Here is a 20,050-nt window from a genome sequence, read left to right on the forward strand (position 1 = left end):
CAAGGAAGGCAATGAAGCAACACTATAGACTTTAGAAAACCAATTATGGCAGATGCAGACTGTACAAAGGCTGTTTTTAAGCAGAAAAGAGGTTTTCAAAGGGCAGCTGATTACAGCTAAATACAGACTTCATCTTTTTAAAGACTGCAATCAAATAACTTTCAATTGCTCTCTCCTCTTGTGCATTATTTTTCTACGCTGGGCACCATGAATAGAAATCATTATTAAACAATCAAGAATGTCTAATTTTGACTACAAAATTTGTATTCTAAATCCCCAACATGTAACCTTCCCCCCAGCCAAACACAAAAAGGTGATATATCAAATGCAAATCATCAGGCAGAGCTTTATCGAAAACAAATGGATCTTGCAGTCTTCGTTATATTTAAATTCTCTTGCTATGTATACAAATGGGTTTAGGTAGCAAACTAAGGACAGCATTTTCAAAAAATACTCCATGAAAACTAACTTTTGGTAACTAAATACTAATAACAATTCATAATCTCACTGCAAACCAGAAAAATTAGTTTCTTAAATCTCTTAAACACTTTTAAAAATAAGACTGAAGCACATTTGAAACTTGTAAATGCCTTGGCCATTTTTTAAGTGTTATAAATGAAGGCTTATGTTATGTTATGTTGTTATCTAGACATACCAGCCTGTATTAGGCCTCATCAGCATAATGGAGTTGAGAGAAAGAAAATACTTTTAATCTTGTTTCATAGACACAGAACTAAGGTAATCATTCAAGTGACTCTTCAAGGTCAATCTGGAGACAAGGATGAATTGTTTAAAATTGGAAACAGAAGCTCTAGCAACTGGAATACAGAACAATATAGTCAATCTAGGAAAGAAGCTTCTGGCTTCTGAGAGATTCGTCAAAGTTGGATTTATTTTTACCAGTTTTAAATTCACAGTATGGCCTGCATGCTGTCCCACCTATAGGACTCTTACGCTCCATGAAACATTTTCCTTTAGCTGTAAGAAACACTTCTCCTTTTCTGTCTCATTCTTACCCTAGATGCATAACAGTTCATAAATACACGGATAGGCTCAGGATCTACATCAAGTCTTTCACATCAAAGAGTGAAAAACAAGTCTATGACTTTTAGTTAACAGAGTGGAAAAGCAATTCTATTCCCTTTTAAAATTTCTCTCTCTAGAACTGAGGCATCGTGCTCTGGAGAGTACATCAGTCATCTTGTGTCCATTCTTAAGCCTGTGCAATATATTAGCCAGGTTTTTGGTCTGTAGTTTCATGCCACTGTGCTACACTAACCTAACTGAATCTCCTCTTCTACTCTTTTATATCATCTATCCTCTGTCAAATTCCAAGCTGCAACATAGTTTTGAGCAGCAAAATAAAATAGGAATCCATAACTCAAATAATTTATTACCTTAATTAAATTGTACACACTTTTACAGATTTGTTGCTCTCCCATCCTATTTCCCTTTGTAAAATGTAGTTCACAAAATCAACATTTCCTTTAATAAAAGTCACACAGAAAGTTTGTTTTCATATTCTAAGGAAACTGAAATCCATTTGTCAGAACACATTTGCAGCTTTTCCTTTCCCCCTCTTTAGATCTTCTGCTTCTGAAGGGTCTAATGCTTCATACTGATTTCAAGGGGGATCAGTGTGACTCATCACATGGCCACGGAATTTGCTCTGGAAGTCGAGGAAAAGCTCCTTTAACCACAGGTTCTTGAAAGGCTTCAGAATTCTTTTTGGCTTTTGCATTGAAAAACAAGCACTGGTAGTCAGAAGATAGTTGAAAAGACAGGGAAATACTGTGTATTATGCCAGGTCATAGCTGTGTGTAAATACCCTGCTGCTGACACAGAAATTTTTCTTAATTTCTCTTATTTTCTTTGTCTTGCAACAAGTAAATGTACTGCATTCCGTGAACAGCATAAAATAAAGAATCTGAATGTGGAAATAAATCATAAGTACATGTGGAAGTTAGTTCAGATTAAGAATAGGAATTAACGGGGATTTAATTTCAGTAGTCATTTATTTCCCTAAATAGAGAAGAATAATGTGGGTTTGACTGAAGTTGTCAAAAAATGAAATGCAGGATATGTATTCTCAAGTTCACTGAAAGACATGCAGTAGAAGTGAAGAAGTCAGATGTGTTGGTGTACTTCGGTCCAAAGTTAAGCACAGTGAGTTTTAATGTGAGGCTGTGAATTGGTATTGTGACAAAAGTGATCCCAATCACAGCAAGAGGCCAGGGAGGGCAATGAAATATGAGCTAGTTCAGGATATGGCCAGACCTGTTAAGAAGGTCAATTCTAGTTCTACATCACATTACGGTGTCTATTCCTCCTGAAAACCTGGGTAAGTATGCCAGAGTTTGAACTCACCAGCTTCAGCGTAGGGTACTGAAAGAGTATCAGTCCTTGACTGGAGAGATTCTTCTTGTTCAACTTTCAGGTTTTTTTAGGGACAGACCTTTTTATTTGAACTTTTGTCCCAAACTAAAATTTTCTTGGCTAGTAGGTGTACTTTCATGGAGAGCAACAGAACCTGATGCAGCTAGTTAATAAGGCAAAGTGCACACTTGATGAAGTGAGAGAAAGCTACTCCTGGCAATCTTATCAACTTGCTAAAAGACCCACAATGAATCAACTTACTTTTATGTCCCTCTCTTTTTCCTCCCATCTTTAGTTTGCTTACCTTTTAAATACCTGAAGGCTGAAGCTATCTTTTACTGTCTGCATGCAGACTCCGTAATATAATGTGGGTTGACTTTGACTGGTGTTGTCTTAATATGTTATTAATAACCATTAGATAAAACTGTGTCTTCAATTTTGATTAAAGGTGTAATATAAACTCCAAGTACATTGAATACCAATTAGTAGTACCTCTGTCATGAATCTTCAGTCTTGCTTTCTCCCTTTACTCTGTGCAAGCATCAAGGATTTCAGAAATATCTACTGTAACTAAATGTATTACTTCATTCTCCCCTTGCACACACAGAAATGAAATGTTACAGGTTGGTTGTTTCAAACCTGATTGTTCTGGAAGTCATAATCCAAAGAATATTGGATTTTCCCTAGTTTCTCCACTTCTTTGGGTTCTTCTTTCTCTTCCCCATCAGTCAGCCCAGTCTCAGCATCATCATCCTTAAGAGCCTAGAAAGAAGGAATGTAATATTCATAAATAAGGCAAACTCTTAAGTGCCACTTCAAAATAGACACTGTCCTCAAATCTATTTTAAAGCCATTAAAAGCAAGCATGACAGCAGAAAACCAAATACGCAGTTTACATATATATTTATACTATTTAGGTTGCTCAGGAAGATGTCATAAATCAGCAAGCAAGCAATGGAAGTAGGAAGAAAGCTTCTTGGACTACTACAAGCAACGATTGTTATAAAACCTGAAAGTAGAAACAAAATATCAACTCAGTATAAAAAAATTCTTCTGGGCTCACACTGGCTCTTAAAGAGGCACAAGGAGGCAAACGTGCTATTAAATAAGCAAAGTCACACATTCATTTAACTTATGAATATATTGGCAATGTCAAACCTGGTTGTGCATGCTGTGAATTGTTTGCAATTGGCAACACGTTTCTGTAGCATTACTATGACAAAGAGCATGTGCTGTGGATGAGTTCTTCCTACAATCATATGCCAAACATTTTTCATGTTTATTTAGAATGAATATGGAAGCAAAGTTTTCTCCATGCCATTAGCAAATGCATGTTTCTCCTTTTCCCTCCCTCCCGAGACCAATTTCCTTTTTATTCATTCTCGCTATAAAGCTTGGCTGAACCAAATTGATTGAAAGTTGATTTTAGTTTGCTTAGAAAGAAACACAAAAGTAAAGAAATACACAACTGCTTACAGCTTTGTCTATTGCATAAAACCTGCTATTTTTAAAGGACACAGCAGTTATAGATTTTATACATAATTAAAATACTAAATGATGTAATAATTTTTTTTGCTGTACCAGAAAGCAGAAGTATTTGTACTGTGGAAAAGGGAATTCATACCATTATTAAACCATATGAACCATAATTAACTATGTAGATCTTATTCCAGCAGATTCTTACCTGAGTGAGAACTGAAAAATGGGCAAAAGCGATGAGACAGATAGTGAAAAATTATGGAAAATGTGAAAATAAAGTTGAGAGTGTGAAAACAAGGAATCAATACTGAGCATTCATCCAGAATTGTTATTTGCATGTTATAGTAAATAGTATGCTTATCTGTAAGAGCCCTATCTGGATGAAAGTTCCTTCTATATGGAGCTTCTGCTTGCAGAAACAGACTATTAAGTGCAAGAATAAGATTTGTTATGTTCTTTCTTTTTTTACAATGTGAGGTGGTCTGAAGAAACCTACAGCATATATAAACAACAGGATGCAGCTGGAGCTCCCTATCCGAAGAGACAGAAAGGCTGGAAAGTAGCTATACCCACAGTTGATGGTGGTTGGTGAAAGAAAGAACGTGAAAGCATTAACATTCTCACTCAGCCATGAAGACAGTGGGGGCCATGCAACAGTTGTGTGGGTGTGGTAAGAGGAAAGATTGATCTCTGAGGTAGAAAATGTTATTTTTCAGAAGCCAGATCTAAATTCAAAAGGTCAGACTCAAAACTGTACAGTATTAAGCAATTATTTCTCTACTTTTTGAAATAAGCTAGAAATTCAGCTGGCATAGCTCAACTGAAATCAATGCAACAACATTGATTTATGCAAGCTGAGGAGCTGGGTTTGAGTTAACTATTTGAATGGTAGTGAACGATGGACTCTTTACGAGGAACATAAATTACAGTGTACCTGGATGAGATCGGTGAGAAAGGTCGGTAGTGGATGAGAATCACCTGTGATGCTGGAAGAGTAATACTTTTTGAACTAAATAATTTCTATTTGGAAGGGCTGAACTGCTCAAAACGAAAATTATTTTGAGACATTTTAATCACCGAGCTGCTAGTGAGTTCCCTGGCTGTAGCACAACATTTTTGTTAGCACAACAACAAGCGTGACACTTCAAAACTGACAGGCTATGGCAAGAGGATACTGTTGGAGCAAAGCCAGTTTGAGGCAGAGCCCCTGCAGGACCATACATGGGACTTTCAAGATATGGGGTGATGTGATTATGCCAAACACCTTGCTTTCACTGATAATAAAAATAAGCTTGAGGTTTTGTGATCAAGAAAAAGAAAGATGTGACTCAATCCAGCCGAAGCAACCACATTTATCTGAGCCTGGAGACAACAGGATGCAGTAACTCAGAGTGGGATGTTAACTCCAAGACCCACTGCTCTGAATCATCTCAGTATTCCCCTAGCAGAGGACTCCATGATAGAAGAGTGATAAACAGCTCTAGTATATCACCATTTCTGGGATAAGTACTGGACTTTCTGCTGTTTCACCTACTTTTGACCTGGATTTTGTCTGAGAGGAACTATCCTACAGCCATCCCTCAGGTATAAAAGGGAGAATGCAAAAAGAACCTTCTATGTTAATTTCCAGGTATGAGGAATCTGTAACTATTGCATCAAGGCAATAGTTACATATCCGTACTTTCTCTAGAAAAATTATATACTCTTCTGCCTAGCTGATCAATCCAGGAGATGCCAGAGCTGTGAGTAATTCAATGTGAAGAAGTTCTTACTGTGAAAGAAAATGTAATGGGAAGCTAATGTCCCTCTTGCAAGGGACTTTTGAAGGGCAGGCAGAAAATATTGCATGGTTGGGAAACTCTTCTCCACAGGTTATGAGAGGCCTAGTGGAAGGTGAAAGCTATTTCCCAGGGGAGATGGAAAACATTGCACATTACTCACATCAGCTGAGGAGCTATATGATTCTTCTTGACCTTGACTCAGAAACACTGAAGCACTAAGAGACACTAAGAATGAGATGGTGTTTGGATTTGGCCAAGGTGATGGCCTGGGGGGAGGGAAGAAATGACAAATTATTATCTCGACAGCAGTCTGTACATAATAGTTTTTACCATCAAGAGAGGTATTTGCTTTCAAACTAGAGGCCAATGCTTCAAGAAGAAGCGGAGTCAAAGGAAGCACAGAAGTTTCTCATGTTTGATGCAGCTGCTGAGTTCCAAAGAGGAAGAAGAATTGGATTGCTTCAAAGTACTTGAAACACCCCGCAGGGATTTTCATTTTGTATTGAGATTCTCTGAAAGATCAATGTTGAATGGAATAGTACTGCAACCCTCAATTTAGAGCACACTATATCACACTATATTGGATCTTACTGTTGTATTGCTACAATCAATTAAAATAAGCAGCTATATTTTACTGGTTTTAGAAACAATACAATATTTTTAATTATAAGCCAGCTTTTTCCTCAAGCCTCTTCAACTGACATAACTGTGATCAGAAAGCCTGGATTTAGATGCAGAGGAATATAAGCCTTTCCTTTCCGAACATTTCTTTTAATTCCATGACATTTTAAATGCTTTTTCTGTGAAATATGCAACATAGAAATGCATTATTACATTGTGCTGGAGACCAGATTTATCTTTTCTAATTTGGGATGACTATGAATTTCACTCAAGCGGTTTCTTCATTTCTGCATAACATATGCAGAAACACAAAACAATGAAACCTCTATATCCTTTATATCCTCTTACATGTGTATAAGTATCTGAAAAACGTAGGCTTGTATGTAAGCAGGTGTAGGAATGTACAAAATAAGTGTTAATCCAATACAACCATTACAAGGTGATACATCCACACCTAATGAAATCAGCAAGTCACTTTGTGTCAGGGACCTTAACAGAGTCACACAATATACGTTTTCTTACACCTAGAAGACAAAGTGAATTTTTGAGCAACCTCTCATTTAATCCGTATTTGAATGAGCTCTGTAACTAGTTCTAACCAAGGCTGCAGACATAAATCCACATATGGCATTAGGATTTTCTTTTCTGTGCCATGTTTAGTTAATCATTTTCAAGCTCATCTACTCTGTAGTGGTTCCTACAACAAACAGGGCTAAATTACAGCAATTTGGGATCCACAGTTCAATCTGCTGGTTGTTTCTTCACTTCTGTAACATAATTAAGAGTGGTTTTATAGTCTCCTCTTTTCTTCTGGGTTGTTAAAGAAAATGCTTAATTTTCAATTTTTTTTTGTAGTTGCATCTTTTGCATAAAAAAAGGAAAGAAAAAACCAAAACTGCTTGTAATTGCAGTTCTGCAAACTCCACACCTTGCAGAGGGTTTTTACATTTCCTGGGCTTCCTCCCCCTGCCATTCCCCCAGCTGACAAAAGCCCCTCTCCGGTGATGCTGCCCTCCTGATACTGTGAACATCCCTTGCTTCCAGCTCAGTTCCTTCCAAAAGCCCTGCACCTTGTCACTGTGTTTACTCCACTACTATCCACCACAAACCACAAGAGATTCTGGGCATTAAAACAGCTGTATGTACACTTTCATTTAATCACTCCCAAAACTACGTGTAGAAAGCGAGAGGGTCTGCAAGGGATTTAGCACAATTGGTCTGCTGGTTGCCTCCAGATTCCATGTGTGCCGAAGCCGCCAGGAAAGCAAACTGATACGAGATTCAGGTAACAAAGCTGCTGGCGGAGCAAGTGTACTTCCTTGCCTCCTGTACAGCGAGACAGAGGCCACAATGTCCGAGTCACCGGGAGGATACAAAGACCCATGGAGGTGTATTTTGGTCTTTGATTCAGGTCTCAGTTATCTTCACGTTTCATTGTTAGCGCCTAGTTCATGTCACAAGCTATTTAGGACTGCAAGCAAAGTGACTTTCACTGTCATATGTAAAGGAACACTTTCATTAGCAGAGTTTTTAGGGTTCCTTCCATTCATGGGGTGGCCTATGGCCTCACTTTTAAGGAAACAAGTTACCAGTAAGCAAGAAGGAGAGACGTTAGGAAGGAAAACATAATGCTGATTGCAGCCTATAAGTTTATTTGCTGCACAGTGCATGCTGCCATCCCAAGTTCCACCTCTGCCTGTCCCATCAATCATTCCTTTTGTTCACATGGTGAAGGGGATATTTTTTTAATGTGTGAATGATGCCCAGTCCTCAGGCTTGTGCAATGCCTGCTGAGCTGAATGGAAGAAAACAATATTATTTTGTAGCGAGAATGTTCTGTGCCATGTCCAACAATGAATTTATCAGAAAAGCAATTTTTCCTCCACACCTAGGAATGGCTGCATTTCCACTAATGGTGGTGCACCTCTTATCAATTTCTTTCACATTCAAGAACACCATAATTCTGACCTGGCCAATTTTTATCCCAGGGGAAAAGAAAAGCCTTTAAAAATTCCTGGCTGATTCCCTATCACAAAGCAGAAAAGCCTGCAATTGTAGCACATTCTCTATCAGAGTGCCTCAGAAGGAAAGGCAACATTTCATTCATTCAGCATCTGCTTTCTCTCCATGAATTAATTTAAAGAGCATGTTGCGCACGGGTTTCCAGTGGCTGAGCCAGGCTTTGGTCATTGTGAAATCTCCTTTGCCATTACTGTTGTAAGAGCGTTGGTCTCACACACCAGCAGTGGGCCATACCGATGCACAGAATGAGCAAGACCCTGCTGACTTTAGCATGCGATGCCTTGACATTACTTCCTTGCTTGTTATCCAGGTTTTAAATGGTCTGTTGGATTATTCAGAGGGCTTGCTTTCTTTAGGAGCTCTATGACATAAGGTCATCATGTTCAGCTTAAGAGCTCGCTGAATTGTTTGGGTACTAATATACCAACTTATTCTGGTGCAACAGAAGAATACAGCAAATGCTGGAAGTGTTCAATGTAAAAAATGAATACATACATTCAAGCTGGAGCTGTTAAGCCCCCAAATCTACCTGTTTTTCTTGTAGACAGTGTTTATTTGCTGAAAAAAGATGCAGCTGATCTCAGCCTGGGGGCCTATTTTGGAAGTTCAGCCTGTGGGTCAGGGCTCTGCTTTGAACGCAGGGCCCGTGTGCATGAACTAAAAGAAGTAAGAACTCTTGCAAGTACGCTATCGTGCTCTGCCCCCACTTCCCATATGGCAGTGCTTGGTTGGGCTAAGCAGCAGGCTGTGAGTAGGAGGCAGCTTTAGGCTGCTTGGCCAGTGCATGCTGCTCAATCAATTGTTCTTCATCCTCCCCAAATGAATGGCAGCGGGCCAGATGGAAGCACGCTTTGAGACAGAGCTGGCTCCTCAACATGGGAGGACCACTCCGAGTACCACATTTATTTCTGTTTGAAAAATTTGTCATACTATATAATTAGGACTACATCTATTTAACAGTGAAAATTAACCTAAATATAGCCAGACATGATTGATTTGGTGCCATATTGATCTATGGAGAAAAAGTTGGCAAAGACCTGTTCTTTTGGCTCAGTTGCTTAAAAAGAGATAAGATCATCCTCTGACCATCCTCTAGATAGGACTTTATCAAGTATCTGATATTCTCATGCTTGAAGGTTATTTTGCTATTCATATTTATTATTCACCATTTTGTAAAGAATAAATGCCTTTGCTTAAAAAGTAAGCAATTAAATATTCCAATGGGGTTTGAAACGTATACCTCATTGATATGAACTGCTGTTCCTGTTGTAGGTTATTCGTAGCCACTAACTTCAGGCACTCTTAAACTACGGAGAGTTTAGCTCTCCATACAATCAGTGGATACAGGTAAATGTCTCGAGGGTGTAATTCAAATCACTTAATTTAGGGAATAATTGCATACTTCCTAGACACCACTCATTAGGAACCTGCACACTCTGGTCTTGAATAAAGAATTCAAAATTTGGCCTGTTAATCAAGAGAAGGCAAGAAAGAAATGTCCTTGACAATGGAAGCTTCCAGTGGCAAGACCTTCAGTATAGAAAGAAGGCATGTAAGAAAATGAGTAGGATCTGTATCTTCATATCATCCTAACAGTACAATAGGTTACCATAAAAGTAATAAATGAATTATTTTACAGGAAAAATATTTTTTAAAAAGGAGGAAAAAGAACTCAGGAAGCATGCAAAGCAAGCTCCTACGTCTTCTTAGGAGTGACTGAGAGGAAGAGACAGGAATGCAAATAAGCCCAGCCTTGTGGCTCACAGCTATTGCTTCCGTATTTTCAGGGTTCTGAAGTCTAATATAAATCTAAGTTACAGAAGAGTTTTGCGGAAAACCCTGCAGAACACAAACACTCATCTATAACATTGTATCTTCATAAACATGTTATTTTCACATTTTTCAGGAAGTTTCATGCACCCTGCACAGTTGCCTTTTGAGGCAGGTGAAAAAGCAGGACGATTGGTCAAGCCTGAGGTTGAATGAATGTACAAATGGGACTCAGTCAATCCATTTTGACTGCTACAGTATACTTGTTGGGCTTGTTTTCTAAGAGACACTTGTTCCCATTGTTTCTGACTAATTTTCTACACTGTAATGGCTCTGCAGCACACGCTGTCTTTCTGAGTGTGAATTAGAATGTCTCATTGCACTGTGGATAAGCCACGGTGAGCATTAATGTCATCATGGGCTGAAGATGCCAACAAATGGGAATTGGCATGCTGAGACCAAGACAGGTGGCACTGTGGAATAAATATACTCACTATTCTCTAGGCATTCAACTCGGAAAACAAACAAGCACATGAGCAAACACTGCAGAAGAAAAGACCGCTGCCAGCAACAGAGCTCCTGTCCCTCAAAAAGATCCTCTTGGATTATTTCTGGCAATAAAGGCTTGGGTTTGAGTGAAATCCAGGCTCTCTGGATGTCAGTGTGGATTTTACTGACTTCATTTTGGCTATCGTCTTCATGCTGCCAGGTCAACACACACTACTTTGAAATATTTCAGGGCACCTAACATTAAATAACTTGTTCTTTCAGTATTTTGTCTCCATGAGGGCAAGGGCGTTTACGGTTCAACAGCTAAAATCGTAAGGTGAAATAGTCTAAGAAAACCATTATATGTTGAAGTTTGGTTAGGTGCAATTGCAGCTCTCATGATTATCATGTTACTTTATAACGCCCCGATGTTTCACTGCTATTAATACATGAACATTAATCAGAATATTCTGATTAAGTTAGTACATAACCCCGATGCAAAAGGAAGGCCTATGTAAAGGAAAAACAAACATACAGAGAAGTCAAGTGGCTGACTGAAGGCCACAGTAAATCAGTAGCAGAGCCAAGAATATACTCCTCATACTTCAGGGTGTAGTACATATACCTGATCCCAAATCTCCTATTTCACCTAACAGATACATTCATTGGAAGCCAAAAATCTTTCACTAGTGACAGTGTTTTAGCCTGATGCAATGAGAAAGGACCGAGCTATTAGATCTCCTTCTCCACAAATGCTTTGTGACCTAATAAAATGTTCAGACCACCACAACAATTATTCTCCAAGCGATAGAGCTAAATTTTAGTAATTTTTCAGTGCCGCTGTTCATGACTAAAATGATTACATCTATTCCTTTCCTCAGCCCACAGGCTGAGCTTAAGCAAGAATTTTGCTGTACCAATGCATTAAATTCAGACCCAATAAATCAGCAGCTATTATAGTGTCTCTGGAGCTGGGTGTTTGGGGGCTTTTTTTTTTCTAAAGAAAAAACTAGTGGGAGCCACCAGGGGCATTAGCAGAGACTGGAAATTTATAAAGATGAAAACTGTGATGGGAAGATCTCATAAAAACACTGGTGCTAGTTGTCATTCAGTTGCACCAACAGAAATCTGGAGTAAGACCACTTAAAAGACTTTGGTATGGAGCACTAAGAATTTAAAGCATGGACACTGTACTGAGATGATGCGAGAGCCCACTGCAAGTTTCATGAGGTACCAATCGTTTTAGCAACACTTAGAAACTAAGACTTTAAAAATACACACTGCTTTCGTCTACTTTTGATATGGTGACATTTATACAAAAAGGAAATAAAATTAGCAAGTTATTTTATGTGCCTATCAGTTTTAAACTTGAGCTTTCTAGTACAGTTTGACTTAATATTTTAGCTACAGAAAAAATGACAACCTCTTTTCTTTCACACTCCTCTAGCCTCCCCCCAAATATATACCCAACCAAAAAAACACCCAATCAATTTAGTTCAGCCTCTTGATGTGTGTATCAAAGCTACTACACATAAATCTCAGCTGAGGAGCCAGAGCTGTCAGAAGACTATATGTATCAGAGCTTTAGACTAGGTGCGTACAAATAGCAAAATAAACCTACCGCAAGTGACAATCCAGAACAGTCATGAGACAAAACATAGACAAGGAGGACATAGAAGGAAGAAATAAAAATTAAAACATCCACACACAAACATTAGTAAAAACCATGGAGAAATGACCTTTTTACAGTAGTACATTCACTAACAATTTGCCTCCCCTAGAAGGAACCTAATCCTCCCAGTGGCCCCTGGTGGAGTTGTATACTCTACTTGAAAAAGTAAGCATTGCCTGCAGCGGAAACAGGTTTCAAGACTGAAAACCTAATCTTATTTTCAACTCATCTCCCACTTTACCTCAACTACATTTGCTGATAATCTATATTATTTCATAAACAGTTTATCATCTGAAGTTGTTTTCAGGAAAGTGGACATTTTGAAGCACAAAGAGACCAAAATTTTATTCCACTTTCTGTAATATCTAGCTATCATGTGTGACTGTTGAGCTGACTGAGTCTCCATGTCAAAATGAGCTTTAACTATGTCAAGCTACATGGCTCTATAATGATTTGGCACGGATGTGCAGGTCAGCATGAGTACATGTAGGTCAGAAGTTCTTTTTGACAAACAGAACCAGACTAAGATGGAAATTATATTTCCAGAAGCTGATACTTTCAATTTACCAAATGCTACTCCCTTTCAAGTTTTGTGTGCCTAGGGAACTAGGATCTTGCAGGATGCCAAGTGCCTATCAACTGCTATTATGCACTCTTAGCTGAAGGCAGAAGGTAATTAGCACTTGCAGGTTCAGGCCTAACAATGACTGAACTAAGGTTTTTGGTTTTTTGACAATATTTCAGATCTTTGGTACTGTATGTTGCCCTTTACAATGGCATTAGATTTACATCTTGATCTTCAATTACTTTTTTTTAACATTAAAATTTGCTTCGTTAAAGAGCTAAAAGGCATTCTTGTTATTCCCCTTTATATTTTATGCCAGAGCCTCTAAAGTGGTTAAATTATCTTAACTGAAATATTCTACATTTAGCATTGCATTGAGTTCAGCTAGGTATATTAAAATTTGCACTGATAATTCAAGATTAAACTGTTAGAATAAACAATCAGTCATACAGAAAAAAAAGAAAAGACAGCTGAAGTTTCACAAATCAGGAATTAAGTTGGTAAAAGTTATTGAATGCCAAGGACTTAAAATCTGTACAGTATCAGACTGCTAGGTATGAATTTAAGGGGCTAATTTAAGTAGCCTGTTTTTGAAATCCTAGACAGTGAAGAGGAAGCTTGGCTGGAGAGTTGGTGATCCATCCACTTATTAAAGGTCTGACTTTTACATCAACTGAGAATCTACCCTCCTTAGGTTTAACTGTGCAAAATAAAACATTGGTTAAATCCCAAAAAGTTTGGGCAAAAGTATGTTTAAATAACTATACAGATCATTTTGAATGGAATAATCTTAAAATAATTGTCTGTGCAACATTTCAAAGTTTGAGCTCTCTTTGTAGACAAGAGATGCATGATTCAGCTTTTTATCAAATTTTCCCATGAAAAAGATAGAAATGAAACTCAACATTAATTACATGATGTAATTTTGCATTTAAAATATTCATTTTCCAAGAATCCATGGTCATTTATCCAGGTCCTAATGAATATAATTAAAAACACTTAATAATATATTGTAAATACAACAATGGCCTTACACGATATGGAACAAATTCCACATAAATATCAATCAACAAATTGCACGTTATTTGTCCTACAACAAAGTATTAGGTTTGTTATCATTGGTAGAACATAAGAAACATCTCAAGGAATTTTTCCACAATCATAATCAAACATTTCTTCCAAATTATTCTTTTTCAATGGGAGGAGTTGGCTTACAGTAGCCCAGGGTAACCCAACAATTGGTGATCTGATTTTCCATGCATTGCTGAGGGATAAATATCTCACAATTACTTAATATTAATAGCCCAGAACAAAGTCTATAAATCAAATACAGGGAATCTACGAATGCTAAATCAAAGTGCTTAAAGAAAAGGGGTTTGTTTCACATCCATCATATGGAGAAAACAAAATCAGCATAAAATCTTTTTCAAGGGAGAACTCAAAATTTCTGCTCTGTTGTTTTTTGAGGTCAGCCTCACTAATCTTCCTAACCTTGGAATAGCTGCATCTACATTAGTGATTTTGTGTACTGACAAGGTTGTTTTCAGGTGTGAATTTGTCTTGTGTTAGTATTATGCACTCCAGCACACCAGTGTGGCACATGAAGCATCTTCTCTCCAGGTGGAACCAAGGCTGAAGCTGCACACCAGGGCACTATCTGAAGTGCTCCACTTGCAATGTGGATGCAAGGATCTCCAGCTGTTCGCTCTCTGTGCCTGTGCAGGACTCTGTTAGTTGCGGTAAGGCAATCTGGGATGGCTGTAGAGAAATCTGCTTTGTATTGCCTACTAGCATGTAGACACATGAATACACCTAGGATGGGCAACTGGTATGAACTTCATTAGCTGTAAGCACGCAATGTGTACTTATGGTCTGAGCGCCAAAACAGATTGTGTCAGATCAAGCCTCACTCTTTCCTTCACTACTCACGTGATGACAAGTGTGTACATGGTCACTATAAAAAGTTGATACATACAGCTTGAAAGTAATGAATTTTGCCAAGACTTTATTGGTGTAGTGTATGTATACAGATTGTGTCAGATCAAGCCTCACTCTTTCCTTCACTACTCACGTGATGACAGTGTGTACAGTGGTCACTATAAAAAGTTGATACATACAGCTTGAAAGTAATGAATTTTGCCAAGGTTTACTTTATTGGTGTAGTGTATAGACTAGAAAAGTTAACTACTGTCTAATAAATCAACATTTTAGTAGTGGCTACTGCCATTGAGTAGCATGAACAGGAATAAAACAACTGGATCTTCAGTTATTTTCTTTCCATACAGTCTACTGAGCAAGAACAACAAAAACTGTCCTGTTGTCTGATAACGGAAACTGGAAATAGCTCTGATAGCTCTGTACCTTTGAAGCTTATCCATTATTTTCCTCCCCTTATCTGAGCTCCTTTCAGACTCCACTCGTGATCCAGTTGCTGCTAGTCAACAGACTTGTAAGGCTTCCTCATCCACTCTCCTGATTTTGCTCTTCCCCTATCACATCTTACGTGCCTGGAGAAGCATGCTAACCTGTTTCCAGGACTCTTTGGCTGATGAGCCACATTGGTGTCTGCTCCATCACTGTACAAGTGGCATCTCACCACTTGTTCTGGACTGCTCCATGGGCCTCTTAGCTACTGTGGTCTAGGTTTCTCTACTTGGATCTTGCTCCCAATCAGCTGGCCCTAGTCCTCAGGTTCCCAGCTTTGGCTTGTACTTCTAATCAATCTGCCTTCAGCCCAGCTTTCTTCTACACTAGATCCCAACTTGTGGAAGGAACTGCTCATTCCTGACCATGTTTCATCCTCTCTCTTTGGCTGGATAAGCGCTCCTGGACTGCTCTGGCTCAACCTTACCAGTGGTCTTGGGACCACAGACTTGACCATGCAATATATTTACAGTTATTGGCTCCTACTGAAGAGGTTTTGCAAAGCAATTCTCTAAATCTCTTCAGCACTTTCTGTTTGAAAAATACAGCCCTTTGTCTTCTTAGCTTAGGAAATCTGGCAACGCAGTGAGGACACATGGATACTTCACATTTATTTCCCCATTCTTCTGCTTATTCTCAACAGTTTGCTCCAGGAATGACAATACTAAAACCCTGTTAAAAAAAGCTTTATTTTCTTTCAGGAACATATTAGTCAAGTCTATGGCCCTGAGGATTAGGTCCTGCAACCTTCTGCTTCTCTTGCATGAAGCAGATCTAAAGGACTAGTTTTTCTGCCCTTATGGAAATGATGCTGCTCAAAGGGCATTATGCTGATCTTTTCCTCCAAGTTACTCAGTTGACTTACAGCTACAAGTATGTTATCTTTAATCTCCTCCTCTCTAGTACAAAATGAATTCTCCCAACATCATTGTGCTGAATGCCCCTGTGCTCTTCCTTTTCAGTTGTTTTCCCTTGTTTCTATATTTCTCATTTTTTGTTCTATACTGTTGTTTCTTTCTCTGCTGAACTTTTGCATTTGTGTAAAAAGAGATTTAGAGTTCAGAGCTATTTTTGTTTATCATGTAAGCTCAGAAATACTGCTAGAAAGATATACAAACACTGTACTAGGTCCTGGTCAAAGTCTTGAAAAAGGACACTGAAAATTGCTCACATTTGCTTCATTTTTGGGACAACCAAAATACTCTCAATAAACTTGCCGCTTCCAGATGAGTCATTATATGCCTGCTCATTTTTTTTAGCAGAGCAGGGAAATTGGCTGACTGCTTTATCAGTGATGCCACACCCAGATTCATCTTTTGTGATACCACCGAGAAAATGCTGCCAATCAGTCCCCTCTTCACAGAGCCACTGCTGAGGCAACAAATAGAACGTTTTGTAGACACATCAAACAGAAACCTTCAAATGCAACTCAAGAGTTCAAGTAAAGGAGAGGTACTTTACCTGGTCTTTCATGGTTTTCCCTAAATCTTTAACATCTTTCATGTTAATAGCATTCTTCCCTCCCTTCTCCTTCCCCTTCTTCTTGTTCTTCTTTTTGAACAAGCATTTCTTACAGAGACAAAAGCAGCAGGTAAGGATTAATAGGACTGCAACTATGGCTATGGCTATTAAGGCCCAAGGTGGCACTGGAAGAGAAAAAGAAACACACACAAAAAGAAGGTGGTAAACTGTTAGTAGGGTTAAATTTAGAAACAAGCACATTTCTCTCACAGCTAAGCCTTTATCAATGAAAATGCCTTGCAGAAATACCTGAAATTCTTTCTAAAATATCCTGTCATCATTTGTATATTTCTCCCAACTGAGCATTTGCACACACAACGCCAATTTAACACATCTATCTATTTACATGCCAGGTGACACATATCAAACTCACTTGCAGCTATTTTGATTAATCAACCATCTGAAAACAATATGTCCAAAACATTTACACTGTGCAAATCTGTAAAATGCTTGGCACATTTAGGCAATTACTTGCTTCTTTCTTTACTCATCTCCCCAACCCACCTGGCATTGTGGCTGAATCGGGTGGAACTGCCTGGGAATTTCCCTTTTCCGGAACGGCATCCGATCCAAGGAGTCAGTTTTAAAGAACAGCCCTTCTCCTCTGCCCATTGCTGTGCTTGACAGACTCGCAGACTCCTCGCAACAGATGCAGGTCAAGGTCACCAGTAAAGACTGACCAAGGACAAAAGACTGTCCAATCCAAGGGCGTTTGCCCTATTCGTCATCGTGCCCTAACACTAGCAAATTTTCAGTACATAGCTATATTCTCACCTATACTTTCCTATAAAGAAAAGCGTATGTTCCATTTATTCATTCAGACCAGGATGCTGGACATGGCTGAAGCATGAATAAATAACAGAGAACACTTACTGTGATAAAATGGTCTTGTTAAAGATCAGAATTTTTGGAAAAAAGGAATTAAGATGACACTTAAACACAAGTACTCCAGAAGGGAATTATCTTCATACAAATCAGCTTTAATGACCACTGATCCCCACATTTAACCGGAACACCTGACAAAACTTTAAATCTTGTAAACTGTCATTTTCTAAAAATCTCGACATGCACTCAGTCTACCAAGTCTGCAAGATACTCAGTGCATTACCTAAAGGTCTCTAACATGATACAGAGCAAAACCGAAGACTGAATCAAATTTGACATGTTGACGTCACTGAATCACAAAAGGGAATGGACAGTATAAATAGAGAAAATTAATTGCTTAAAGGAGCTAAGCAGAGTGTGAAGCATGGTCGCAGGAACTTCCACTACAAACTACCAGTTCAGGAAGAGGACAAAGCACCTACACCTTCCTTACTCTAGATTTAATGACCGTATTTCTGACTTTTATTCAAATGTCCTTGGTGACAGATACAAAAATAATGCAGGAGAATAGTTAAACAATAATTTCTGTAATACTTTTGTGCCTCCAAATGTTCATTAAATGCAGCTGCTATAAAAGGGAAGCTGTACCATATGTAGAACAAATGAGAACTGATTACTAAACAAATGAATGTTAAAAGATAAACAGTGAACAGATTAACAGCTGTTTATGGGATGTGTTTTATGGAGTCAGCAGCAGCAATTCTGCAGTTAAAGTTGCATTAGAGCTGCACTTATCACAACTTAAAATCTGCAACTCATGCATTAATGATTTCGTTTTGTCTTCAAATCTGGTGTGGTAACACTTCGTAACACAACTGACTCTCCTACAAATTTTTATTTTTTTTTCATCCAGCACTCACAAATGTAAAACCATCGCCTTTCACAGGCAATGTGTGTTCTTCTCAAATTCTAAACTTCACATGTGTACTTAGTCTGTTAGACACTTAGCATCTGAAACGCTATTTACATGAACACTATACTTTATATCTGAGCTAGTCTACAGGAGTTATGTCAATATGAAATGAATGCTCTGCCCAAATTTATCAGTTATTATTTGTTTTGCTGCCTTGTCAGCACTACTTGAAGCATGATGCCAGTGAATATGGGGAGCAGCAAGAATATGGGATGGGGTTCCACCAGCAGAATGGCACTGTGGGAGGAAAGAGAGGAGGGACACATCAAATGTGGGTAAGCTGCGAGAACCAAAGAATTGAGGAGACAGGGAATGTGGGTGTTAATAGGATATATACATATGCATCTTACAGATGAAAAAGCTTGTGTAGGTAGTGAAGTCAGGTGCTTTTGTGCTGAAACTGTTGTGTAAAGTGGTATTCTGGCACTGCCGCCTTGGTTCTCTGGAGCATGAACAATGTAGGGTGCCTTGGGGACCATTTGAAACACTTGCAGATACCTCAGCTTCTTTTTCATAATGCACGGTCTGCTCTCATCTGTTTATAATTTAATTTCACCCAATAGCTCTTGTGATCCAATTAAATGATCATCAAATTAATATCTGAGACACCAAGAACTATGCACAATTCCTCATTTATCTCTTCAAAGAAAATACGCTTCCTTTTTTATTAAACAAAGCATAAGCAATTAAGAAAAAAATTTGGGGTAACCCAAAAGCTGGACATTGCCAAAACAACTTCAAGTCTGAAAAAGCAAAAAGGAATGGATTTTTCTTCCCCAATAAAAGTGTACTATCTCTGTCAAGGAGATGGCTCATCTGGACATTGCCGTTGACAGAGATTGCCCAATCAGTGGATGTAAATGTTAAGATTTCAGACAAGTGAAACATACAGTTATCACTGGCTTTGAAGCGATGTTTGTTTCCTTTCAAAAGCATTATTTAAATAATATTAAATGTTAATCATTTTACATGATATGGACAAGATTTTCCAAAATTACAAGGGTTTTCATATCTGTGGTGTCCAATTCGTGATGCTGCCAGAGGAGTTTGAATTCCAGAAAAAGGTAAGTTTTTAAAAATTAGTTTTCTATAAAGTCATCTCAAGGTGGACAGGCCAGAATGAAATGACTGAAGTCACTAGTCACTTCGGAAGACTCAAGTCTACAGCCTTTAATTTTTCAGCCTTTTAACCAACTGTGAATAATATCTATAAAAACCTTACCGACAGTACATGAACTTTCTTGGTTTTGCACAGTGGCTCACTTTGGAGATTCATATTGGTTAATTCCAGTTGGACTTTACCCACACTTATGCAAGACTTTCAAAGAATTTCATTTTTCCAGTGTTGAAATGGACAGCAAAGGGAATCTACAGTTTGAAGACTACCTCCATCTATATTAAACCGGTTAAACGATCAGGATCAGTAGCGCAGTTTGAAACATCAGGAGGTCTTCGGACATGATCCATTGAACAAAAGACCTCTGTGGCAGACGAAGCAGGGTGGGTGACATGAAAAACACAGATCTTGACCA

The 20,050-nt window shown here is 38.4% G+C and overlaps 1 protein-coding gene across 2 annotated transcripts in view; it reads right to left on the bottom strand.

Annotated features, from left to right (window-relative positions):
- Positions 1-20,050, bottom strand: part of SYT1 (synaptotagmin 1) — a 144,236-nt gene that overhangs the window by 92,377 nt on the left and 31,809 nt on the right. Inside the window, exons 2-3 of one of the 2 annotated variants that reach the window (XM_009284928.1) lie at positions 16,661-16,845; positions 3,016-3,138 (exon numbers count right to left, since the gene is read on the bottom strand). In XM_009284928.1, coding sequence (XP_009283203.1) covers positions 3,016-3,138; positions 16,661-16,845 — 308 coding nt within the window. The remainder of the gene's footprint in view (positions 1-3,015; positions 3,139-16,660; positions 16,846-20,050) is intronic. The other variant, XM_009284929.1, reaches the window with a different exon arrangement.

The sequence above is a fragment of the Aptenodytes forsteri genome, unplaced genomic scaffold (assembly GCF_000699145.1).
Source record: "Aptenodytes forsteri isolate BGI_AS27 unplaced genomic scaffold, ASM69914v1 Scaffold71, whole genome shotgun sequence".
NCBI classification, from domain to species: domain Eukaryota; kingdom Metazoa; phylum Chordata; class Aves; order Sphenisciformes; family Spheniscidae; genus Aptenodytes; species Aptenodytes forsteri.